Source organism: Lutjanus erythropterus, chromosome 14 (assembly GCF_056507025.1).
Source record: "Lutjanus erythropterus isolate fLutEry1 chromosome 14, fLutEry1.hap2, whole genome shotgun sequence".
Lineage (NCBI taxonomy): Eukaryota > Metazoa > Chordata > Actinopteri > Lutjaniformes > Lutjanidae > Lutjanus > Lutjanus erythropterus.
In genome coordinates, this window is record NC_139330.1 from 19,745,343 (window position 1) to 19,771,772 (window position 26,430).

The window sequence follows — 26,430 nt, forward strand, 5'->3', positions numbered from 1 at the left end:
AGATAAAAGCTTTAGCCAATAGGGTGGTTTCTTAAGTGTTCTTTTGTTGCCAGGGTTACGTTCACTCGTTTGTTGATGGCGGAGGTGCTGGCAAAAAAGTTGAAGTTTATTGTGTAACATTATTATTTTCCTAAAAATGGATGACACTGGAAGTTTAGAAGTGAGGTATGTTTCCGCTACAAATACACATGTCTATGTTTTAATTAAGTAAGTTACACTATATAAACACCGTTAATGTACTGTTTAGCTAGCCTAACTGACAATGTATCTTCCGTCGAAAATATGGTCGGTTAAAAGACATTTAGAATTGGGTCAGAAGTGAAAGTTTTTTTTTTCACATTTTTCATTCTCCACAATGTTAGAAAATAGCACATTCTGTCTTTTAAACCTTAGAAACTCCATCTGAATTTCTCAAATGAAGAAACGCAGTCTCTTTCTTTTTCTTAGTATTTGTTCAATACACAAAAGGCATACAACAAACGAAGAACCTCAATAACATATGGCCCAGGTGTACAGGCACACATAGAGGAAAGAAAAAACAAACAAACAATGGTGTGTGTTAATTCATAGCACCAGGTTCAGTCAAAGATGTCATAGGTAGTACCTATTATAGTGGTATCTATTTAACTAGTAACAGACTTCATTGCTTTAGAATGTTTCAGGTTTTTATGGCATTCACATATTCATTGAGTTCATTTTTTAAAAACACTCAAGAGTGATTACAGCCATTGAAGTCACATGTGGGATGTGAATTTCTATGTATCATCACCTATCTTAAAGTTAAATACACCATAAGGTTGAATAGATAATGACTGAATTTTCATTTTGGGGTAAACTGTCCCTTTAATAATCCGTATTTCTGACATTTTATATTAAACATTACATTTCTTGGAGATTGTCCCTTAACTTTCTTTGAGGAACTTGATTTATTTTCTCAATACATCTCAAAAAAGATAAAACATCCTCAAGTGTACATTTAACGTTAATATTGGACCAAAGTTTAAAGTGGAGTTTAAAGTTTTGGTGGATAAAAACTAAGCAGACCTCATTTGGCCTACTAGTGCAATATAACTTTGGAAGATTACCTTTAGATTAATCAGTATCATCTTACTTTCGACCTACAACTACATAAATTATCAAAACAATCAAACACATTTGAGACAGTTTTGAAAATAAGGTGAAAAGAGGTCTAAAGGCCTGTCCACACCAAGAACAATAACTATAAAAAATATAGTTCTAAAGTCTTTCCAACTCAAGTGAATGGAGGAGTCCACACCACAAGCTGTGGTATGGGCTCTTCTGTCCACTTGAGTTATGATGATTTTAGAAGTATATTTTTTCTAGTTATACTTATAGCCCTTGATGTGGACGGTCCTTAAGACGTTCAGACCGAAATCAACCCGTTTTCAACAACAAATCAATGTTGAAATCCTGATTGGTGCCAGGGTATGCTAATACATGAGTAGCACACACTCGGGGTTTAACTAATATTTGTCTGTTTCACTCCCTCCAGGTGGATACAAGGTTTTACAAACAAGTGTTTCAAGTTTGTCGACAATAAAACAGCATGTTACCCATGTGGAAGTCATATCTGTTTCCTGAACCTGGAGACTAAAATGCAAAGTGTGCTTCAGAGTCCTGGCAGAGGCATTGGTACATTGACAGCCAATGGCAACAGTGGGATTTTTGCTTTCTCTGAGCAAAAGCTGTCCCCATCTATATTTGTGTACATTTTCCCTGAGTTACAGTTGAAGAATGAACTAAAAGGTAAGGCAGTTTTATCTTACAGCTAAGATTATGAGCTAAATCTATGTAATTGCCATAATAATCCTATTTGTAGGTGTTGTTTCTATCTATGATTTTACTTTAATTTTCTTCAGAGGTGTATTGTGTTATTGATGTTTGTTTGCATGCGTCCCTCCTACTTTTCGTTATCACAAGTCTTAAAAAGTCACCACTGATTCTTTTTCTAGGCTCAGCACAGCTGGACTATATGTCTCTGACTTTAAGTGATGGTGGTCCTTATTTGGCCTGTTGCTCCTCTCTTCCAGACCACACCATAACAGTGTGGTGAGCCACTGAAAGCACTACACCACCTTATACTGCGTGCTACATATTTTTAGTTATGTTTATTCAGGCAGAGCAGCTCTCTTACTGTAACCATGACTGTGTGCTGCAGGAACTGGGAAAGCGCTGAGCCAATTTGTTCACAACCAAAGGCCGGGTATGATGTCATTTCTTTGGTGTTCAACCCTCTGAACTGGCTCCAGCTTTGTGCGTTGGGCACTAAATCCCTTACTGTCTGGAGTATTGAGAAGAGTGCCAGCTTTCATGTCCTGAAACCAAGGTAAAGGAGACATGACTGTACAAGCAAGTAGTTAAAATCTAAATTGATATGGACATGCAGTTTTATGTGCATTGGATGTGATTTAACTGACAGATGAAACAATATTACCTTCATTCATCATTCACAATAGTGAAAAAACAATAAGAGAGACTTGAGGATTTAGTCAAGTTACAGACATTATCAGTTGTGTACAGGGCAAAGAGAAACGTTTTAACTGAAAACTTACAAAAGTTGTCTGGTTTTAGTTCAGTGGACAAGAAGGAAATTTGATTTTAAGCATCAGTGTGCTTTGACTTAAAAGCAGATGTGTATCTCAATGTTTGATGGTCCGGTCATAGTCTGGGATTCCCTACAAAATGATTTTAAGGGTTTTACAAATATATTCAGTTTAAGAATGTGTACAAAGAAAGAATAATTATATAATATGAAAGTAATGAGTGAACTGGATGAATTATTCTTTTTTACATGTATGTATTGGCTGCCAGGGTTGTTAATGAATTTGAACAATTTCATATATCTTTTTAGTTTTTTGGAGATTTGCATTATGCGAGCAGAGATGATAATACACTGTCCAACAGTATTACATAGACCTCTGTCATATTTATCATATTGCAGTGTGGTAGAGCTTCCAGCAACTGATGGGTCCACTGTTGAGAAATTGGTGTCCTTCTCTCCTACCGTCAGTGACAAACTGCCCTATTATGGTCCAGAGATGCCTCCATCAGCCATCACAGGGCTCATGGGAGATGAGGCAGAAAACATTTTGGTATTGTTCCTGTCCAAAAAATAAATACACTTTAATCCTAATATGTTTGTTTGGTGATACAGCTGTGGTTTTTGGACCTGTGAATCTAGTTGTTGAGAGAACAATTTTGTTATTAGCCAAACAAACAAAGACAAAATGTAAACTATTACCAAACTGCACTTGTGTTTACACAGGCTAAACTGTGCACCAAAGCCAGAGTAACTCCTACTGCCATCTGCTGGACAGCCACATCAGAGCTTTATGTGGGATGTGTGGAAGGCTTTCTGCTTCTCATTAGCCCAGAGAGTCTCTCTGTCTCAGTCCTCTTCAACCCCACAAGTAAACAATCACACACACATACACAGTGGGACACTAGGAGGATATTTAGTCACTTTAACTATTTCTACTTTTATAAGTGTTTGATTCATTTTTATTGTACTTTTGTTTAGCCCCCGATGCCATCCCTGAACTCAGGCAGAGCAACTTTGAAGGTTTAACCCTTAGCAAGAATGGCTTGATCGCTGTAGGAAAGGTACAAGCTCATGCACCTATTAACATCTGTCTGTCACAATTAGTCTGGGTTGCACCAAAACTTAGTTTTGCTAACCTGATTAGAACTAATCTAAGATGAAATAAATAATTGATGGCACAACTCAGTGTTACTATGACCCTGTTCAAAATTTAATGGAGAATTATACATTAGTTTGGAGTTGCAATTTCAGGCATCAGGATTTCTCAAGGACTCCAGTTTAAAAGTTCTTTAAAATGCTTCTGTTTTACAGGAGAGTGTGGTGCACTGTCTGCAAATCAAAGGGACTAAAATCAACATCACACAAACATGGCAACTAGAACGGCCTGTTACAACTGCAGTGCACTCCCCTGACTATGAAACACTGCTCTTATCTTCTGATACAGTAAGTCCTTAAATCTACTACTGTGTGGCCTATTGTGCATAAAACACATGTTGTGCAAATAATAGTATTTTACTCAAAAGAAATCTGGGAACATAAGAGGCGTTTTCTTCTACAGGGCCAAATTTATATGTTGAACTCAGCCCAGTCAGACAAGATCATGAAGGTCCTGGATGTTCTTGGTGGCAACTTCGTGGCAGCAACTTTTTTGCACACTGACAAGAAAATTTGTGTGGTAAAACATTTGTGTTGCTCTCGAATTACAGTGTCTTGTGATGGCTTGTGTAATTTAGGTCAGTGCCTTTTAAGTCACTTGTGATATTTGTGTTTTTGCTGGTTGCAGTCAGTAAGGGACTCCGGAGATCTGCAGCTGTGGTCTGCAGATGGCAACTGCCTTAGTTCCCTGTCTCTTCAAACTGAGGTCAGATTCTCAACATTTGAATATTCAGAACAAGTTGGTAGAGCCACATGAATACACTTGTTCTGCAAGCATGTGACATAAATGGCATAAAGCAAATAATAACTACTACATGAAGTTTGTAACTGGTTGTAAAACTGTCTGAATTTAATAATATTTCTATATAATTATTATTTATGCCTATCACCGGGTCAAATTCTCTGTGAAATCAGATGAAACAAGCCTATGTTTACATTTTCCAAGGCAAAGTTGCAGTGAGGAGTACAATATCCAGTTAAAATGAAGTAGGAGATTTTTATTTTCCTAATTTTTAATGCATATCCCACACTACACATCCTTGTAGTATCTTTAAATTTATCAGAACAGAAAACCTGTAATCTGTGTCTGTTTAGGTGACTAGTCTAGCCTGCTGTCCTGTTGCACAATATGCAGCTGTTGGAACGGCATCAGGAAACGTCCTCTTCATTGACCTGAACAATGAGCAGCAACCTCGCCTGGTGCACCAGGTTTACCTTTACCACACTCCTGTGGATCATCTAGTGCAAGTATCCTCCATCCATGTGATGTTGTCAGTTTAACACTGCTTTTCCACATCTGGTCTGGAAACCAAATTAAAATTTCAGAATAAATGGTTACAGATATTCTTATTGTGTACATATACTATATGTCTCGGTGTGTGTTTGTTTGTGTTTTTATAGTTTTGACCAAGAGGGACACTACCTTCTCACAGGTGCCTCAGTTTCACACATCTATGTACTGGAGGCGAAGCCATCAAAGAGGTTTTCCGTAATAGGATACACAGGTTGATACTCTTTTTAATTTTATGTAATTGTATGCTTAAATGTTGAAAAATTGAGCAAAATCAAGCTCAGTTTTATCCTTTTGTCATTTGGTTTTCTTTTCCAGTTGTTCCTGGAGCCATTCTGTCACTTTCCACTCAGTGCATCAGGGACTGTGAGCAGGTGAAAGTTCTTGCACTGTGCACTGGAAACGAGGACTTAAATCATGATGGTAGTCTGCTTACACTGCTCTCTCTGCCTGCACAAGACCTGACAGGTATAGCAATGTTGGAGCAGATTAATTCACCACCATCTCTAAATTAGAAATTAAGTTAGCACTGATTAAACGCAAGCCATCATACAGTTATTGGGTGTATATGCAATTATCTGGTACTCAACTGGACATTTTTATCCAAATGTTTAGACGTGTTTTCACTAACACAGTTAAAAAGATCTGAAAATGACTGGGTGGTTTACAAAGACACATACTTTGTCTGGAAAACAGTGTTGAGCAAGATAGACCATGAGACAGACAGGTCTTTAGAAGAAAGTGCAAACATTGAGTCTGGGACATACCTGCCAATGTTTAGGTATCAGAATACAGGAGGATTTTTCTTTCTGTGTGCTGAGCTGTTGTTATCAAATTGAACTGTGGCTGCTACAGCTGTTTGAGAGGTGCACACGGAAACACACGGTCTGCGCACCAGACCGACCACATTGTACTTGGCGTTTATTGTTCAGATCTCAACTGAGGTTGCAAAATATTAAACTGAAAGTGTAATGCATGCTTTTGCACCTTTAACAGGGCCTGTCAGACAAAGATACAAAGTTATGGTTCTGTTTATGATGATTATTCATAATAAAGTTTTAGGGCCATGCAAATTATGTGAGTTTCTGTAGAAACGACAGAACAGGAGGGTGGTGGGAGATGGCCATAAAATACAGGTGAAACCCAGGAAAAGTGAGAATGTTGGCAGGTATCTTGGATGGGCTGCAGATGAGAACTGTGCCACATACAGGTTACATAATGTTATAAAGAGTGTATTTGATGATCAGTTGAGGGTAAAACTTATTAAGATATGGGTAAGACACAACTTGTATAATTTATCAGATAACAATGTTTATGGAGCCATTCTATTTGTGTTGTATTTTAAGCATACTTAAGCTGATACAGCTCTTTTTTAAACACAAGTACCAAGACCAGCTTCTGAGGAATCCCTCAGTATTATTGTAGATGTGTAGATGCAGGATTGGCATTCGTCACTGTGGACAGACATTGTTTAAACTAAACAGTCTGAGTCTGACTGTTTCTAATTATTTATTTATTTAACCTTTAATGCATTTTAAACTGTGTTATGTGTCTCTGTTGATGTATAGGTCCAGATTGTGTAGACCGACATGGTTGCTTGTCTACAAAGATCCTTAAAGTGTCCACGTACAAAGTGCCTCATCCACTTAGATCCTGTGTTCTGGGAGTCAGTGAGGTCTTTGGTTACTGCCAGAAGAAGAAAACTCTTCAACGATTTCAGCTTCCTCAGGTTGACTGCTGCTTAATGTGGTTGATTCTTTTGATCCTTATTTTCTGTCATCGATACAACTGTAGAAAACTATCACTGCAACTCTTTGTTTTAAGTATACAGTATTTTACAGTACACTAATAAGGCGTAACAAGCTGTTCATTGTATTCAGTTAGACAAAAACTAGAAATAATAAGTTCTTTATTAAGTGGTAAACAAATACAGCTATACCATAATTATATAACATACAACCAATATTACACTAATAAGACGTAACCAGCTATACTTTTTTTTAGACAATACTAGAAATAATATGCTCTTTATAAGACAGTATTAGACACTTTATTAGAATGTAATTTACAAGAGCAACAACGATACAGTAGGACTGTACTGTAAACTAAAGTATACAAAATATAAAAATGAAAATGAAAATAAAAATGAAAATGATACACTGAAGTACAGTTCTGTTGTAATGTGTCTCTAATTGCCCTCTAATACTGTCTAATAAATAATACATTTCTTTATTTTGTCTAATTTGATAGTACACCTTTTTATGTCTTATTATTGTGCTGTAAAATGAAGTGTGAACCTTTTTTCTTTAATAAAAATACTGTTTTTTTGTGTGTGTTCTTAATCAGTCTAATTAACACATATGAAGTCATTATCCTGCTCCCTGTTTTTTGCCCAGGATGCAAGCGTTCACCCCAGTCAACAGGTGATCCAGCTGAAACCAGAGCAAGAGGTGGAGGGTCATCCTCTGGGCCCAGTCTCTCTCACTCTGTCTCCACACAAGTTATGGCTGGCCTCTATGGGCCGAGATGGCCTGCTACGCATCCGAGAAACAGTTTCCATGGTAGGAGCTACGTTAATTTTGTTTTTCTTTATTTCTTGTTTGAGTCATGTGTTCATTGTCAGTTATGTGCTGTTGCTGCACCTACAGGAGCAGTACATTGAGCTGCAGTGTCATTCATACCGTGTTGATGGAGTTGGGAGAGTGTCGTTCTCTGCAGACAGCCAGACACTGCTCACTGCCGGCTTTAAAGATGGCTCTCTTTTGTGCTCTAACCTCAGGTAAAACAGAAAGTTGTCTGTCTCACATAATGCACTGCTGTGAACAGTAGAGGGAACTGTTGCTTGCAGTAGTGATGTCACGCTTACACAGTTTGATACAGTGCACATAAAACGCTAAAAAAACATTCCTCTCAGCGTGGGCTGTGAGGGACGAAAGTCAACAAACACAACTGAAGTGGTGGGTTGAAGGGGATAATGGTCATAATCTGTAGGGGGAAACAAAGCTCCAATAAACTTCACAGCAGCACTGTATCTTCCAAATGAATCAAATCCCACTCACATTCCACATCTGCCTCCCCTGCTTGCTCCCGCATGCTTTTGTTTTGAAGTTTAAAAACTTTTTCTTCTCTTTTCTTCTCTCTTAGCCCTTACTACTTAAATCACTGCTGTGTTAATGTTCCTTTTTACAATTGAAATAGAATTAGACTCCTGTTAGATTGGTCTTTTCATGGAATTTGTTGACAATACAATGTAGATTATTGACAACATTATACTTTAGGGTAGTTCTTCTGTTACATTTGCTGGAAGGTGATCATTTATCATGCACACGCAAAATGGCTATTTAATGTGAAATAAATTCATTATAAGCCAGAGGGTAACAAACAACTCTACAGTCTGATTTATTTCCATTTAAAAAGCTCTATACAAATATTTTCATATGTCTACTGTATCATCTCTCTTACTGTCTGTATCTTATGTGTTTTACATGGCTCTATACAGAATTAAAGGTGTGGATGCTGGTAAGGTGAATGAAGCCACTCAGTACAGCCAGTCTATGGATCATTTCCTGAAGAACACATTCAATATTGAGAATCCCATCCTCTTTGAGTGGCCTGAGTGGGGCCAAGGGTGTCCTGCTGGCACTGAAAAAACAGAGAAAAGTGAGGTAAATAATATGCTACTCTTTCTTTGGCAGCATATTTGCACTGTTTAACAGTGTTGGTCTTTGTTACTTGACCCAAACAATACACTCCCTTCCGAAATCCTGCCCCCGTTACCTTGGTCAACTTTCTCTTTTTCCTGTAAAAGCTACATATAGGGTGTCTTTTACAGGTCCCCCAGCAACATCATTTAATCTCCAAAATTTGTTTTTGTTTTTTTTTCCAACAAAGATGAGCCTAGGACATTACATATGTAAGTACAGAAAACAGGAAAGGTGACTGAGGTACCAAGCTTCCTCAGCTGTCATCAGAACACAGAGTGAAAAGGAATGGGATAAGGAAGGGCCAACTGCAGAAAATGGAAGAAAAATATTAGTAACACCTTTCAGTATAATGCAACATAGTTCAGTAGCGTCAAAAATTACAACCTCTGAAAGGATCATATCATTGAATCAACACATCTCTCAAACAGGTTCGACAAAAACATCATGTTATGGACTTGTAATAATAATGACAATGTGCTGTTCTGGACAGCAGGTTATGTTGATATTGTAGGTGACAAAAGTGTGAGACATCCAGTAAATATGAAGAATATATATATATATATAACAACAGCCTCATTCACCACCTACCTTGATTAACACTTTTGCGGTGTGTCAAAGTAAATGCTTTTATTTATCTATATATGTGCTTTATTTTTTGTGTGTGTTGTTAACACTCTTTAGGTCAGTGTTGGAGAACTTACTGTGGATGTGACAGAGCAGGATGAGAGTTACGCTGCTTCACCTTCACACCCCACCTGGCTGGAAAGCAGGCGAGCGGCGGTCAGTGACTAACATGCTGTAATATTTGTGGTGGTGGCATAATGTCAGCTATGTTTAGATACTTCTCTCGTGTCTCTACAACGTTGCAGGTGGAGGGTTACGAAAGTGCCCTTTGCACCTGTGTGTGATATCTTGCTATGTAGCTTTTGGCAGTTTCTCTCGGCAACAGCTTGATTTATCACCACAGTGACTGAGAAAATCAATCAATTAGCAAGTGGTAAAGTGCTGCAAAGCAGATAAGCATTTGTAAAAAAAAATGTTCAGTACTTTGTCATCTGACAAAACTCTTGATAACAGTAAATTGATTCTGAAGGTGTGGCAGTCTGTGGGTAGAGGCACTTTCCACCTTTCTTTTATGTTACAACATGCTTTCTAATCTGACTCAGCTGTGTCCTGTTAGGACTTTTGTTTAAATCAAGCTTCATCATGTTGAGTGAAGAAGTCTTGGATAGCATATAGTTTATTTTCGTTCCCCATCTTGTAAAAAATGTCATTAACACAAATGACAGTCATTTAGGGTTATGTATGGTCAGAGGGTGTTGTGATATTTGTGAAGCTGACAGCGTGTATCCTTAAATACTAATTGATTCACTTTGTTGGAGTTGAGATATCTCACATGTTTTCAATGTTTATATTTTGAACAGGTTATAAAAGAAGACAATGAGCAACATTCTGAGACAAAGGAAAACATGAGGAAAACAATTAAAGACTTACGTGACACTGTAAGTGACTTTTATTACATATGTATTTATTTTAAACCTTATTTGATACTACCACTGGAGTTTTTAACTAATTCTGAAACAGTCTCAATTTAATACGGATGCCTCTATATGACCTGCATAAGTAAATGAGACTATCAGTGAGAAGATCAGATATTTCTATATAGTTACTCTTAATGCCTGCCACTGGGTCGGATTCTCTATGAAATCAGATTAAACAGCCTGTGTTTACATTTTCCCAGCCAAAGTTACAGTGAGTAGTTGTTTAGCCAGTTAAAATGAAGCAGAGGGAGAGTTTTATTTTCATAATCTTATGTTTGAGGTTATATTTTGCAGTTATGGCAGTGGAAACACTACCGCTTTTGTCCACGGGGGCCTCTAAAATCAAGTTCAGTTCCTTGTCATAAGTTTAAGAAGATTGTCAGAAGTTCTTGTGCAGGAAAAATATCATAGCAAACATAAATCTTGCTGACAAAACATCACCCCACAGTGCATGTAAGCACAAATACTGTGTCATTAAACATGTCTGGTAAGTGCTTCTCAATTCAATAAGACTTATCCCTGTAATTACTGTATATGCAGCAGCTCACTATTTAGGGCAACAAACACACACACAATCTCACACACACTCCAAAACTGAAGGAGAAAATTTGTATGTTGAATTCTGGTAATAAATATCAAGGTCATATATTATCACCATATAAGTTGTAGTTCCTTCATGCTAAGCACACATGCAACATATATACAGTATATGTACATGAATAAATAAATAAATACTATATAAAAATGTCAACACTGAAATTGAAAGTGAACCAGTGGTATCTCAAAGCATCAACAGCCTGTTTCAAGAATATTTTATCCCAACTTACCCCTTTCATTTCCAGTTTTACTGGTTTCTAGAAAATAAAATAAATAATATGTTTAATATGAAAAATACATATTAGTTCACAAACAAGTTACATTTGTAGTGATATTGTACAATTATAGTGAAGGTAGATGCACAATTACAAAACAGGACACAGACAGGGGTTAAAAGTAGTTTGTCTAACAAAAAATGTCATGACTAAATTGTGTTTCCTGTACTGTTAGATCCAGGAGATGATCCGTGAAAATGAAAACTGCCCAGAATACGAGCGTCTGGAACTACATGAGTTCAACCTGGATGTTGATGGGCAGAGGAGATTGGACGCCATGACAGAGGAGGAAGTTACTCGGGTATCACCCGCACACAAACATGAATGTAGTGAAGCTTCAATTTTGCTTTTGGGTCATAACGGCAGAGATTCTTAATGCGGTCTCATTGTAGGTGAAGAATGAAATTGAACAGGAGATTTTATCAAAATATTACCTCTGTGATGTCCTGAAGCGAGAATGCTGGGATTCTCTAAAGGTCAAAAACAGATCCATTAAGGTAAGATGGCTCAGGACTGCACATTTTTTTTTATTGTCACAGTATGTTATGATCTATACTAAGTGTTTTAACTCATATCTGTCTGCCTACCACAGGCCTTTCACTCTGAACATGAGGTGAAGAACTACCCTCTAAAAGAGCGAACAAAGAAAGAGCTGGAAGACCTTCACAGGGTTGAGAATATGAGGAAGCTTGAAAAGGTGGTTCACTGGTTCACAGGCCTGAACAGTGTGTGGTTTAGATTCTCGTTAACATGAAGAGTAAGAATGAGTCAGATGGTATGTTGCCTCCTTTTGTTGTGAAAAGGAAAGGGAGCATGAAAAGTCGCAGCAAATAACACAAAATTTCTACATCTTCTAAAAGCTGTAACAGTGTAATCTCCTCAGCGTATGGGTTTTTGCTCTCTGGAAATACATTTTATGGCAAAACCATTCGAGTCGAAACAGGTTTCCAGCTGGAGAATAATTTGATGCTTTGAATCACAGTCCTATGTGTGACCTTTTGCCGTTTTTTTTTAAATGCCTGAATACATGCCAGTCCACCAGTGTTGAAACCATTCTAGATTTATGGCTGTGTGGCCAAATGAGAGTTGTTAAGATAGTTCTCTTCACTGTAATATTCTTTGGGTGAAGTTTATAATCTCATGGCCACAGATTCAGCACTCAACATTTATTTCAGCTCTCTCATTCAAAGTGTCTTTTTCCTTTCAGCTGCAGCAGAGCAGCCTACAGAAAAGTTCCAACACAGCCAGCACGAAGGAGGTAGAGCAAGACAAGGAAGGCCATGAGACAGAGAGTGCCGCTTTGACAGGAAGTATCTCCACCCAGTTAGGATGTTCAAATCCTTACCTCTACGACCAATTCAGCCTGCAAACCAGAGAACAGAGGATCAACCAGATAATTCTGTTACAGGTGGGAACCTGTTCAAAAAATGTCAGATCTCAGCAAAATTGTGATTATACAGTATGTAGTAGTTCTGCAAAACACACACTTAGGCTTGGGTGCAGCAACAAAGATTGATTTTTAAATCCAGTTAAATTATGGTTGAACATCTTACTATGTTGCACTTAAATGTTTAACTCCAATTTAAAATGTGATCTAGTGTTGAAGTGTTTTGATTTTAAGATCGATGCCTACCAAACAAAGTGATGTTTTGTTAACTTTTTAGCTAGCCTGCAAACAAAGTCACATTTTGTCAACTCTTTATCTAGCTAGCAAACAATGATTAAACTATTTAATTTTGGTTTAAATCACTAAACTTGGATTTATTGAACTAAGATTATTTTTTACTTGTGCAACACAGCACTGCTTAATTTTAAATCTGGATTTACTAACTGCTAGCCTAGTTTTGTATAACTCTGTTCATTACCAAGCTTAATCTTGTTGATGCAAGACCAAAAAATTAACAAAATAAATAAAATAAAATAAAGAGCACATAGAATAAGTGATTTATATGAACTGGCTTTTACTGTTACTAATTATTGTCATCATTATTATAAATAATTGATTTTCTTTGCCAAATTTCACTCAACTCTGAATGCAGGATGTGATTTATCGCATCAAGACAGTGTTCAACACCGACTTTGAGGCCATGTACAGGCAGAAAGTGCAGGAGCTCAACCGCATAAGGGAGAGGAACAGACGCATCAGGAAGATCATGGAGGTGCTGGACATGAACGAGGAGCTGTGGGAGCCCCGCCTGACCATCAACGAGCAGCCAGAGAAGCTGTTCACTGTGGACGACTCTGAGGTTACCAAACTCCTTGTGAAACATCTAAACAGTTGACAAAGTTCGCAGAAAGTTCAACAAACAAAGTGTATATCCTTGACTACTTTGTGGTCTGTTTGTTTGTGTGAAATTCTATGTGATTATCATCATAATTATGCACCTTTGTCTGACCCTAGATTAAAGCAGAGAAGTACTTCACCCCAGAACAGAAAAAGGAGGAGGAGAGGAAGAAACTGGAAGAGGAAAGACGTTTGGCTGCCAAGGTATGCTGCCATAATAAATGTGTTTTTGTTTTTCAACTCTTGTTTGTCACTATTTACAAATTCTTCAAATACTTCCATATATGTAAAATGGCATCTATGATTAGAAGTGATAAAAGTAAGAGTACATTTAACAGTCCTTTACCAAAAAGGGTTAGTGAAACACCTTAACATTTTATGTGTCCATGTAATATACAGTCATGAATAATAGTAGTTCAGCTCTGTCACAGTGATGAGGTTTTGTCTTTCTATTGCAGGATGATGTGTTCAGAGACAGGGCTCTGGACGATATGATGGATGGAGCGCTTGAAGTGACAAAAGAGAACATCTTGAAAAAGGTGAGTCAAAACTTTCACAGTTTTGTGAAGCACTGGTACATACTGATCCCAGATATATAATCTCATAAAAAATAATGTACAAAACGGTAGACATGTTCCGTGAAATATTTTCAGTTTTATTACATCAGCAGACTGGAATCCACAAAAATAGATACATATAAAGTGGCAATCAGCAACTGATCTCCTAAAAATGTTTCCTTTTTTTTCAAACACAATAACACAAAACATTTATTTGGTTTCAGCTTCTCAAATGTGAAGATTTGATGGTTTTCTTTGTCATATACAATACTAAACAGAATATCTTTGATTTGGGACTCTTGGTGAAATAAAACAAGACATTTGAATACCTCTCCTTCAGCTGTGGGAACATATAATGGGCATTTTTCAATTATTGACATTTTATAGGATTAACAATTATGGTAATCATTTAATGAGTAATTATACACACATCACATAGGTGCCAGGCTGTCAGAAACTGTCAAAGAACAAAGGTAACACCTGCACACTTACTCCATGACACAAAAGTTTAATGACAGCATTTCAATCCCATTTGGATCTTTGTCATATCAGAATGTTTGAACAATGAAAACTACACCCATATATACATACATATTGCACCTCAATAGGCTGACAAGCTCTTTGACAGCATGTGTTGTTTACCATTCAAGCCACATACGGTGGTAAACATTCAAAAACAATTCAATAAATACCATACAGAAAAGTACACAGAGAAAAACATGATTACAAAAGCCATACTTCAAAATCAGCATATATGAAAACATCAAATTCATCATCTCATATGAAAATCTACAGGGGAAAAAGAAAGAGGTATTACCATCCCTCTAAATGTTAGCCAGATCACATTACAACAAGGTAGGAAAAAAACATGTTGTATAATGTAATCATCAGTAAATATTCTATTTCATGCTCTTAATTTAGACCTGTAACAGTCTTTTAATTCAGAAAATAATGTGAAGATGTGCTCATGTAAATGCAATTTTTATATTTTGATCCAGTTGAATTATAAGGTGTCAATTTATCATGTGATTATAGAAGAACACAGAGTATTAAACATTTTTGAATGTTAAGGAGAGTTAGAGAAAAGAGTAAAAGAAAAGTGAAACCCTTTCCTACCTTCCGTCCTGCCGACATCTCTCATGACTTGCACAAAACACAGAGCAGCCAAAAATGAACTACTAACACAGTAAAGTGTTAATTCTCTACCTTTAGGCAAATAATAATTTTTTTCTAACCTGAATTCTTCTCTAGTCAGTACCAGTTGAATCAGACAAATCAGCATGAAGGGCACATAGTTTCTATTCAACTGACTCCACAGGAAATACCTCCGCCTGAGTTTGTTTTGACCAAACCTGACATCCACTGGACTGAGGAGGAGAAGAAAGTCTACAAAGAGTATGAAAAGAAAACCAAAGACCTAAAGGAGGAGAAGGACAAATACATAAAGGTTTTACAGTTATTACAGTCGCTACATTACCACAGAGAAATATGATTAACTTATGATCAGTGGATCAATATGAGTCACCTATTGACCTCTGTCATTGCAGTCACTGGAAGGTGAAGTGAAAAAAATGCAGGAATCCACCAAAGATGCGACTGTAAAGTTTGATGAAACTTTGACAAAGCTGTTTGAGAGGAAAATTAAATGTGACATGTCGATATCTCAGGTGAGACAACACACAGGTACACACACACACACACACACACACACACACACACACACACACACACACACACACACAGTCGCAAACAGACTCCTCACAAGAACATAATCTGCATCATGTTGTTTCCTTTTGTTTCTTTTTTCATTTTCACCACACAAGATAAAAGGCCCTTTCTTCTCACTGTGTTTTTTTAATTGAGATAATTATGAGATATGATATCTTGTGAATGTGACACCTTAAAAAATCCTGATTAATGTTTTTTTTTTATGTATTTTACAGGAAGAGCTCAAGATTACTCATCTCAACCACTCAGTCCTTGTAGAAGAGGAGATGACAAATGGAGAGCTGGAGCTTGAGCACACACTTGAAAAAGCAACTGCATACAAGGTCAAAAAACTCTAACACAGTAATGCTGAAGGAATTTATGACTGCCAGCTTCAAATTCTGTTATTCAGCAGACAGTGGTGTTCTTCCAAATTGTAAAATAAAAAAAACATCGTTCAGGCATGTTTAGCAAGAGCTAACCTGTGTGGCACGTTCATTTGTTCAGGTTTCAAGGCTGCCAGTCACTAGTTCCCCATACACACTGCTCTTGTCTTATTATACGTGTTTGCCTGACAGGACGAAACTGAGGAGGAGGTGAAGAGACATGAAGAAGAAGTAGCATTGTTTCACAAGACTTATGAGAGCATTGTAGATGAGGACAAAGTAAGCTGGTAAAATACTGAAATAATTTTGACTGTAAGTAAACATACATGGTAAAATATCCCTCCATGTCCCCCAAGCATCTTGATGAAGAATTCAAGAAGGAGTTCTCTGCTGTACCAAGTCATGTGCTCAATCAGCTGTATAAGTTATTCAAGCGTAGACCCAGGTGTGTAATAGTCACCAATTTGTTACAAACATGAAACATAATGCAGTTGTGCATGTAGAAAGTTGCATAATTTGATATCCACATTGTAAGTTGTAAATGGTTTAATAGTTGCTGCACATGGTCTTTCGTGCCTCAGAGGTCAAAAGATGAGGACCCAGACCAACAACAGCTCCAACCCGTTCAGAGAGCCTCATTTGTGCGGTTCTCAAGCTCCCGATTCGTTCGGCAAAATGCTGAAGGCCTTGGACGAGATGGATGCTCCAGAGAATATGCCAGAGGGCTTGAAGCCAGCGATCTGGGAGAGGTTTTGTCACGTCCGCAGAACGAAAATAGAGAGCGAGCAAAAGGTAAGACTGGACAGGTTTAAAGGAGAAATTTGTAATAAAATGACAATGATACATCATCAGAGATTAAAGAAACACGCTAAGTTGAAAGCTTCTCTGACAACACTACAGCCAGCAGGTCATTGTTACAATTCCAGGCAGGAATAAATGTTTTTATTTGCTTGTGTTTTGTTTATTAGAGTTAAAATGATTGCTGAATGTTCGCTGCATGTGTTAGTGTCTGTTTATGAGTCATAAGGAGTCATTAATAATCTTTAGATGGAGTCGATATTTATAACTCCACAGTGTATATTTTTGCAGCAGTGAGCATTTGTTGTCAGGATAATGGGCTTAACTGTACATCGATGAACAATTGACAGTTACAAACAACTGATCAACTTACTGTGTAGGACTTGTTGCTTGTCACGAATATAATGTAGTTTTCTTGCACTCCTGTGTCTCAGCAACCTGCCTAAGCTTCAGGTCTAAGGGGGAGGGGGTGGAAGAACTTGCTTCAACCAGAGATTGTATATTAAATAGTACTTAAACCTATTCGGTATACCATTTAGGGCTAGAAGATATGACAGGAAAGAGTGTAGAGAGAGAGAGAGAGTGAGATGCAGCAAGTGGTTCGCAGGTTGGAGTCGAGCCAGCAGCCACTGCAGAGGGCTGATAGCCTCAGTACATTGGGTGCATGCTCTCCCAACTGAGTTACAGGCACCCCCAAATGGTCTAACATTTTTTACAATGCACTACCCAAGTAATGCTCAGTGCAGCTCAGCTATTGAATGGATTTAGGAAACCAAATGATCATGTCTTGTGTGCAATTGTCCACTCACTGTTTGACATGTTTTTTGCAGGTCAGAGACAAAGCTTTGACTCTGGCTGAGATGCAGGCATTCCTGCAGAGGAGGAGAAATGAGCAGCAGGCTGCTCAAGAGGAACTTGAAAATCTCTCTGACAAACTTGAGAGGTATGACGATGATGTTCATAATGTAAAAAGTACAGTAGAGATGACCTGAGAGAATGGCACCCTGTCTTAAATTACAGAATTTCTCCTCTGTAGCTGATAATACAACCCTCATTCCAAGAAGATTAAAACATTGTGTAAAACAAAGACAACTAGTATCATGATAATGTTGCCAATGCAAAGTTCAAAAGCTAGCATATGTGATGGTATGGGTGTGTATTAGTGCCTATGGTATCATGGGTAACTGGTTTATCTGTGAAGGCGCCATTTCTGCTGAAAGGTACAAAGGTTTTGGAGCAACCAAGAAAATGTCAAGACACATTCTGCATGTGTTACAACAGTGTGGCTTCAAACGCGTACTTAAACTAGACTTTCAAAATTCAAAATGAGTGTATATGTATGAAAAACAATGCAGTTTATCTTTTTGATCATTAAAGTTATTGTCATTAAACTGCATTTGATTAAATATAGGTTGGGAAAGATTTGCAAATCATTCTGTTAGTCTTACACTTTTTTTATTTAAGTCTCCCAACTTTTTTGGAATTATTGTAATAGTAAAAGGTGGTATAGTTAAAAAAAAAAAAGTAAACATAATTTATTCTATTTCTCTATGGAAGAATGATCCTCTAGTGTTTTTGTTGTCCTCCCTTCTAGTCTGCATATGGAGAAGAAGCGTTTCCTGACGGACACCATGGTCCAGGTCCTACTCCAACAGGGCCAGGTGGAGGTGCCCATCACAGACATGACTGCTGATTACACTGATGCTGTTCTTATTCACAGGAGTGTGGTGGAGGACCTCAACAGAACCATCAGGGTCAGCCTACTGCAAAACACAGATTCTTAAAAACAACGATTCTTACAATGTTCTGTATACATGTATGTTCTGAAAATGTCTTTCAAATGATTGTTTTCTGTTTGATCAGACACTTGGAGAGCAGAAGATTGCCTACATGGAGAAGCGCAAACAGTTGCGGAAACACATCAAACAGCTGGAATGGGAGAAGAAGATGAGGATGATGCAGATAGAGGACCTCAATGACAAGGCGAGGGACATCCAGATGTTACAACTCTCTGAAGAGCAAAAGGATGTGAGTGCAATCAGGATACCAAAACACTCTAATTCTGCTGTTTTAGCTTTTCTCAGAGACCCTTTACTCTCAAATAATGCTCATAAGCACTAAATGTTACTTTCTGAGCATGTATGCATAATTCTGACATGGTAATTATGTGTCAAAGGTTGTCAAGAAATTCAGCATCTGTTTGAAATAGCACTGGAATTCCTGCATATGGGGTGAAACTTTAACCCTGTTATCATTTCTGGCCAAACCTCAGTCGGCAATATCAAGGCAGGTATTTTGGTTTTGGCAGCAATAGATGTTTTTTTGCGAGCAGAAAATTGTTACCATCCCTGACAACAGATGGATGATCATCTGTTATCATAGACACGCCTTATTCATGCAAGCTCCCCACCCCATTTTTTAAACATCTTTTTTGCATCTTTTAAAACCCAGTTACCCAGTAGGTGAAGACCTATACTTTCTTTATTCCTGTTTGAATATCTCTGACGTGTTTATGCAGTGATTCAAATTTTTATGAAAACAGAAAACCTCCTCTGCTTCATTTGGCAGCAAGTGTCAATCTAAGGCATGAAAATGCAGTTTAATTAAATACAGACCACTAAACTTGACAGGAAGATACTTGGATCCTGGTCACAATCCAGTAACCCTTTCATACACTTCATAAAACACAAGGAATTTCATGTGTTATAAGTGATATAAAAACAGAGGGGTGATGGTTGAGCAATGATAGAACATGTGAAGATCAAATGAGTCATCTTATTTTCAACAAGTCCACGAGCATGGCACACACAAAATATGTTTCCAGGCCCCAATGCCAGTTTCCTCCGGCAAAAAAGTTCAGGTAGCTGTGCTGAGGCGTGGCACGCAGTTTCCTGTCATTGTTTAGGCCCCCCGAAACCCTGAGAGACAAAAACTTTGAAAACAAACAAATCCATCCTGTGAACATTTTATGATGAAGCATTTTTGCCATGGTTATTGTTGTAGGATCTCTCATCAAAATAGCTTGTGTAGACACATGTTGAGACATGTTGTTGCCCCCTTTGTTTTTTGTTTCAGATAATCAGTTATTTGCTCTTCTTTCCAGTATCTTGGAGATCGAGACAGCTGCATGTCCAAGCAGGTTTCCATTCTACAGAAAACTATAGATTTCCAGGAAAAGGTAACAGAAAAGTAACAATGAGATCTCATCAATCAGCTCTGTATTTGTTCCCTAAACCTGGCTGTGAAGTACACATTACATATTACTCTGTTTTCAGGCTCATCTGCAGAATGTGCAGCATCGCAAGAATAAGATTAAACAGCTGAACAGGCAAGCGGCAAAGAAAGCTGAGCAGAACGCAATTCTAGAACAGCAGATATCTGATCTGCAGGTGGACGTGGCAGAGACGAGACACATCTGTGAAGCAATAGGTAATAAAAACAGTCATTTCAGCTCTAACCTGCAAACTCTGATGCCCGTTCAGAATGATAATGTGGCTCGTTTGGTGTTTAACTTCAGATGATGATCAAGCAGCTACAACAACAGACGAGCGCTATCAGGAAATCGTTCGGAGGAAGACGTTTAAGGCCATTGTCAGAGCGCAGGCGGAAGAGCTGGCTGTCCTCCAGGCTGAAGTCGAGCGTCTGAGGATGAAGAACTTTCCCTCACTTCAGCAGCTAGAACACAACTGAACCAAACAGTCTCTTCAACAGATAACACAATTTTATTAACATTTATCTTTACAAGTAAACTTAATATGGAATTAACAATTTAAGCGGTGTAGCAGCAAAAAATTTAACAACTGACCCTTCCTAAGTCCTGCTCCTTTTTATTTTGTGTTCTAGTCCCGTTTCCTGTACTTACATTTGCTATGTGCTTGGCTTGCATATATTGAAAAGAAAAGTTTTTAGACATATATTCACATTTTAAATTAGCTAATGTTAGCCAAATGCTAGCTAATTAGGTAGATTTTCTACATCAGTCATCAGCTAGCCTTTGCTAACATTAACTAACTTAAAATGTGACCCTACACTTTTACACTAGAAACAGAAAGTTGACCAAGGAAACAAGTTTGCTAAACTGTTATCTGAGCACAGAGCAAAAAGGGCAGGACTAAAGAAGGGTCAATTTGTAAACTCAGGATATTTTTTCTTGTATACAGATAACACTATTTTATTTACACTTCTCTTAGCAAGTAAACCTAACATGGAATTTACAACACATGCTATGAAAATTGTATGGTAAAAATCGGAAAGCAGCAACAAATAAAACAAATAGTTAACTCAGGATATTTGAACTGTGATTATTCTTCTGTAATATTTAATTTTACTGATGAAACAAAGGATGCATGTGATGTAAAGCATATTTATTTGGTAACAAAGTCCTCCTCTGTTCGGTCAAAGTGCAGAATGCTGTCATCCAGACTAAAGAGGTCAATAAGCTGCGACAGGCTGGCCTTTCCTCCATCTATGCGGACTTCTGACTGGAGCTCGTACAGTGCAGCCTGAGCACAACTCCGCCACTTGTTAATCAAGATTTGGAGCTGTGTCAAATCATTCTAGGGAGAAAAAGAGGCAATGTGTCATAAAATCATCACTTTCAGTCAATAAATCCCCTTATGTTCATGTTAGGATAATTTAAAGGCAGCTGATACCTTGCTTCTGTACATTTGAACCATCTTGAGTCTGCGCAGAGTCTCCGTCTTCTCTTTAACCTCCTTCCTCAGTTGGTCTCGTTGTTGTGCAACGTCTTTTGAAGGAAGATGGGTTGGTTCAGGAATGTGTCCAGAAAACCTTTCACTCCCTGATCTCGCCTCATTTCTGTTTACATCCACTTTGGGAATGATCAGTGGAGGGTTATTAATTCCTGCTGAAACTTGTTGGCCATCCTCCTCCTCATCAACACAAAGGCGTTTGGCCACAGAAGAGGGCGAGGTGAAGGAACGCCTCGATCGCTTCAGCCTCTCCCTCAGAGAGGAACTCAGCTTTTGATGATGCTGTGGAGAGGACCATGAATGAATCACAGGGCACAAGTATCGATACTCCAGTACTTTTCAATAACACATTGTTTACAACAATGCAATACTAACATTTGATAATACTGAAAGCACCAAAGCTATACAAACATAAAAGATCTAAATGCTTGTTCAAGACTTAAGTTCAGCTCAGTCTTTATTTTCTTGCCTGAAACTGGTTTGCAGCATAGTAACACCAGATACAGAACTTCTTCTGTATCAGCATTGTGTGCAGGTTGTTCACAAAAAAAGAAAAAAGAAAAAATTATCCTGTGTGCCTCAGAATATTTGTTCCTTTTTTGTAGCATTTTTTTTTTAAATATTAGTATTGTATCAAATTTTAAAATTGTGGTTTCTTGACAACCCTAGAGCTCACAGTGTCTCAATTAGGGCTGCAACTAACAAATATTTTCTTTGTCAATTAATCTGTCAATTTTTTTTTCATGAATTGATTAGTTGTTTGGTCCATAATACTGTTGGCAATGGTTGATAGTCATCAACCACTGAATCCTCTACCATCGTAACATCATGATGTTAAAGCCTGCTGTATTTTAGGTATTATGTCTCCACAGAGTTGCCAGAGTTTTTACCTCAGTTCTGTTTTTGACATGTGGGAGAGAAAATAAAAAGAGGCTGTCACTGTTGTTCACTCAATCATGTCTCCATGTCCTGTTCATTATTTTCTTATTAAACACCACTAAGTTACAGACATGTGGTACAGAGACAGACGCGCACCATTATATAGCAGCATAGCCTAAAAATATTGTGATATTATGTACAAGCCATATTGTCCAGCAGGATTGGGAGAGTTGCTTTAAAAATGTATTCTGATAGTTACTAATTACCTGTTTTAAAAAATGTGGTCCTTAACCTAATCACCACACAAAGTACCACAATATTAAACAAATATAATATAAATATGGTGAAGTTGTTTAGTCAAATAATGTTTGTGTTCGTTGTTAGGTTTATTATTTTGTCCACTTATTCTATACTTTGCTATGAACAATTTATTGATTGATTAACTTTTACTTTGACTAGATGCCATGAGAATAAATTGGTGGTTTCAGTGTACAGTGGTGTTGTGAGACTCATTAAGTGTTGAACATAGTAATATATTCTTCTTTATTTTACAGCTGTACGTAATAATTCATATTTGTACCACGTGATTAATCTGATTACATCTTTTTTCTGTCACTGTTGGATTAGTTATTTCTTTTTTGGACACAGATAACGTAATCCTGTTATATGTAATCCGTTACTCCCAAAGCCTGTTGCCCAGCCTTATTGACAACTAATCGAATAATGGCTGCAGCTCTAGTCTCAATAAGCGATAACAGTGCATCTTTACTCAAATCATTTCGACGTGATCAGTACCAGCTACATGACATTATACTTCAACCTACCTTTTCTTGTTTAGACTCAGAAGGGCTTGATTCCACGGGTTTTAACTTGACTGCTTTTGGAGTGACCTCCATCGGTGAAATTTACTTTCACTCATGTGAAGTAACCTTGTTGTAGAAGCTGTGGATACAGTAACGACAGGGCTACTTAGTTAGCCTGTTAGCTAACGCTACTCACGTAACTTCTCCTCAACAAACACGAAAAGCGCCTTTGGAAACCCCAAACTAACATGAACACTGAACTAGTCGCATTGATGATCACTTTCACAATAACTAATGAGTGACCGGAAAATGTTTCACAAAACGCTAACAAAAATATAAACCTGCAATTGCAAACTTTTCCGTTTTTCCTTATTTTTATGGCTCAAGAAAACCTCCAAAGGCAGCGATTGGACGGAATTTCATGACGCGTTACCGTAGTGGATCTTGGGAACTGTAGTTGTTAACGGCTAGATGGGTTACAGCACAAACCACACCCAATATTAACCCAACACTTCCATGTTATTCCCCACACCCAAAACACAAATCATATCCACAAAGCTCCAACACCTCTCTGTTCTTGATGTGGTAATGATATACATAAAAAAGGACTTTAATGTTCCTTGTAATGGAGCAAAACTACTTTTTATGAACTTTTAAAACAAAATTCACTGCCTACCACTTTGCAATACAACTATTCATATAAATGATGTATACATGGTTTAAAATGAGGTTAAGTCATTAATAAAATGCTATAACATATTAGATTAAAAAGATCTCATTGCTCACTTTTGCTCTGTCTTTTTGACTTCTTCAGCCAGAATTTATACCTGTCAGCCTCATCAGATAATTGTTAATAAATTACAAGCATTTACCCTTCCTTTACCTGTTGCACTGACCCAACCCAATTTTCATCATTAATTGTGATGTGTGTCACACTTTACTGTAAGGCTAATTTTATGTTGACTAAATTTAAAGCAACAAATTGAGGTAATTTTGTAATGATTCAAAACAAATCAACTTTTCTTGTCAAATAAACTTGATAATAAATCAGTTGTACTCGAGAAAACATGTTCAATAAGTTTGAGATATTAAGTAGAACCAGTCACACTGATCAACCTTGCAAGCAAATTTGATTTTCTTTTAGGTTTTCTAAGTTTTTTCAGCTCTTCATTTCACACAGTGTACTTCACTTTCAGCTGCTCCTGATGAAGCTACTTTGTTCCAACTCCTCCCTGTGAAATCATGATATTTTAAGTGTAATGGGGCAGGGCCTGAATTCAGTACTACAGTAATAAAACAGAGATATTTACATCAAGTTAATGAGAAAGATTAGTTGATTCTACTAAATTCCTATATGATTTTTTTACAGATTAGATTAGTAGATTAATTAGGCTATAGGCCAGTAAGCAGTAACTGGATCTTGCCCCATGATCCCACATCAGTGTATAAAAACTATGTTGTTTGGAATTGTTTATTAAATGTGTCAAACTTAATTAGTAAGCTAATTATAAATCATTTATGTGGTCAGTTTTATTGTAAAGTAAAGTAAACAATAGATAGGCATGAGGTGTTTTCTTATTAGGCTACAATACAACTGAAAAAATGCAATAATAAAATTAGTAATAATAAAGTGGATGTAAATCATAAATACATATATAAATTTGAATACATACATTATTATCAAAGTAGTCGGTATTGGCATGTTCTAATGGGATTAAAAGGAGACATGTCAATCCAACTGGACAGTTTCACAAAAAAAATCACTAAAGGGAAGTAAAAGTAAAACAGTAGAAGGGATTTTTTGTGACCTTGTGGATGGTTTAGTGTTGAAGCAGTGTTACTTGGTTACCCTTGTTACCAGGGTCGAGTCATGTTGTGATTCAGCTCTTCTCATCCGTTGATTCATCTCCATTATAGGATTTATTTAACCCCCCTACAGACTGTTGGAGTCATCGTTTGTTTAGGATTGTTCTGAACTTGTGCTGGTATCCAACTTCTTTTTTATTATTTGTGTTTTTCTGTAGCCATAAGGAGAAAGGTGTGAATTAAAACGTTATCCTGCCTAGACTTGAACATCAGTTCTTGGCAGTCTGTTATTACACACCCCAGGGAATGGGGATTTTTAACATTTTCTATGGATGAATCTCACAGCCTTAACAGTTGAAGATAATTACTATGTGTGACTCGCAAGACCTTTTTGTGCTTTTTTACTTTTCGGTAATTGACATGAAATATTGTGCTTGCGCCTCCTCAATATACTTGAAATAACCATACGAGAGGTATGACTTTACAGACTCTAGAGGCTATGACTGAGTGAGCCAGCTCTTTCATCAAATGCAGCTGTGAATGCTGTGCACTCATAAATACGGCTTCATGTCATGTTTGTGCAGGTCATTAATTCCTTCCAACATACACATATGCGTCTCCAGTAACATACTGTTTCCTTTACATCTATTATGGTTCACTCCTGTAGCTGAGGAAGATATTGAGAGGAAGAGGCATTGTCTTAAATTCAGTCTTTAACAGAGTAGATTTTTTATTTCTTCTCTGGAGTCCTGTTGTGGGGGATCGTCTATAAAACACTCAAAACCTACAGTATTCACTGTTAAAAAGAGAGTTTAGTTCTTTTGTTGAGATAATCTTGTTTTCTTTTTTTTTATCTTAACTTTAATCTTGGAGTTTTAGAACACCCCAAAAAATGTACTTCAAAAATTGTTGACAGTGATCTGTGAACCTGATCTCGGTCCTTGACAATTAAATTTTTGCAACTGACAACATTAAACTTTTAACAATTATTCACTTTTACTTTAATGAGTTTACACAATTATTGATGGTTTTTAAAGTAAATCACTTCAACAAAACATTAGTAGTTGGTAAAACTTTTTCAAAACTTAAGAGTCTGAGTTGGGCTCCGACCTCAAAAGTTTTCTTAGAAATTTAATTTAGAAATTTCTTAGAAAATTAATTTAATGAGTTGGTTGACATTTGTGCAGTACAGTTCAGTACAGTACAACTCATCATTTCCAGTCAAAAGACTTCAAGTTAGAAGAATTCATGATTATAAGGTCTGAAAAAAAATACAAATACTCAAAATTTTAAGTTTAGTCAACTTGAATGAATAAAACTTGAATATCTACATTAAGATGATGAGAAAAGATTGAATTCCTGTACGATTTTT

The 26,430-nt window shown here is 37.2% G+C and overlaps 2 protein-coding genes across 2 annotated transcripts; one reads left to right on the plus strand and one right to left on the minus strand.

Annotated features, from left to right (window-relative positions):
• The first annotated feature begins 1 nt into the window (after position 1).
• Positions 2–21,143, plus strand: cfap43 (cilia and flagella associated protein 43). The gene is made up of 38 exons (XM_084736716.1): positions 2–165; positions 1,514–1,767; positions 1,974–2,070; positions 2,180–2,347; positions 2,963–3,113; positions 3,287–3,431; positions 3,542–3,624; positions 3,875–4,006; positions 4,122–4,238; positions 4,347–4,424; positions 4,814–4,962; positions 5,120–5,223; positions 5,328–5,477; positions 6,578–6,738; positions 7,406–7,570; positions 7,658–7,788; positions 8,509–8,674; positions 9,395–9,493; positions 10,138–10,215; positions 11,302–11,427; positions 11,519–11,623; positions 11,719–11,826; positions 12,343–12,534; positions 13,166–13,372; positions 13,528–13,614; positions 13,869–13,949; positions 15,286–15,414; positions 15,515–15,634; positions 15,911–16,018; positions 16,253–16,339; positions 16,417–16,505; positions 16,642–16,852; positions 17,689–17,801; positions 18,453–18,612; positions 18,722–18,886; positions 19,962–20,036; positions 20,134–20,287; positions 20,376–21,143. The coding sequence occupies exons 1-38, from the start codon at positions 137–139 to the stop codon at positions 20,546–20,548; spliced, it is 4,947 nt and encodes a 1,648-aa protein (XP_084592842.1). The 5' UTR covers positions 2–136; the 3' UTR covers positions 20,549–21,143.
• Positions 20,562–23,667, minus strand: sfr1 (SWI5-dependent homologous recombination repair protein 1). The gene is made up of 3 exons (XM_084736715.1): positions 23,274–23,667; positions 21,511–21,852; positions 20,562–21,414 (listed from the first exon to the last, which is right to left on the minus strand). The coding sequence occupies exons 1-3, from the start codon at positions 23,343–23,345 to the stop codon at positions 21,223–21,225; spliced, it is 606 nt and encodes a 201-aa protein (XP_084592841.1). The 5' UTR covers positions 23,346–23,667; the 3' UTR covers positions 20,562–21,222.
• Positions 23,668–26,430: the final 2,763 nt, after the last annotated feature.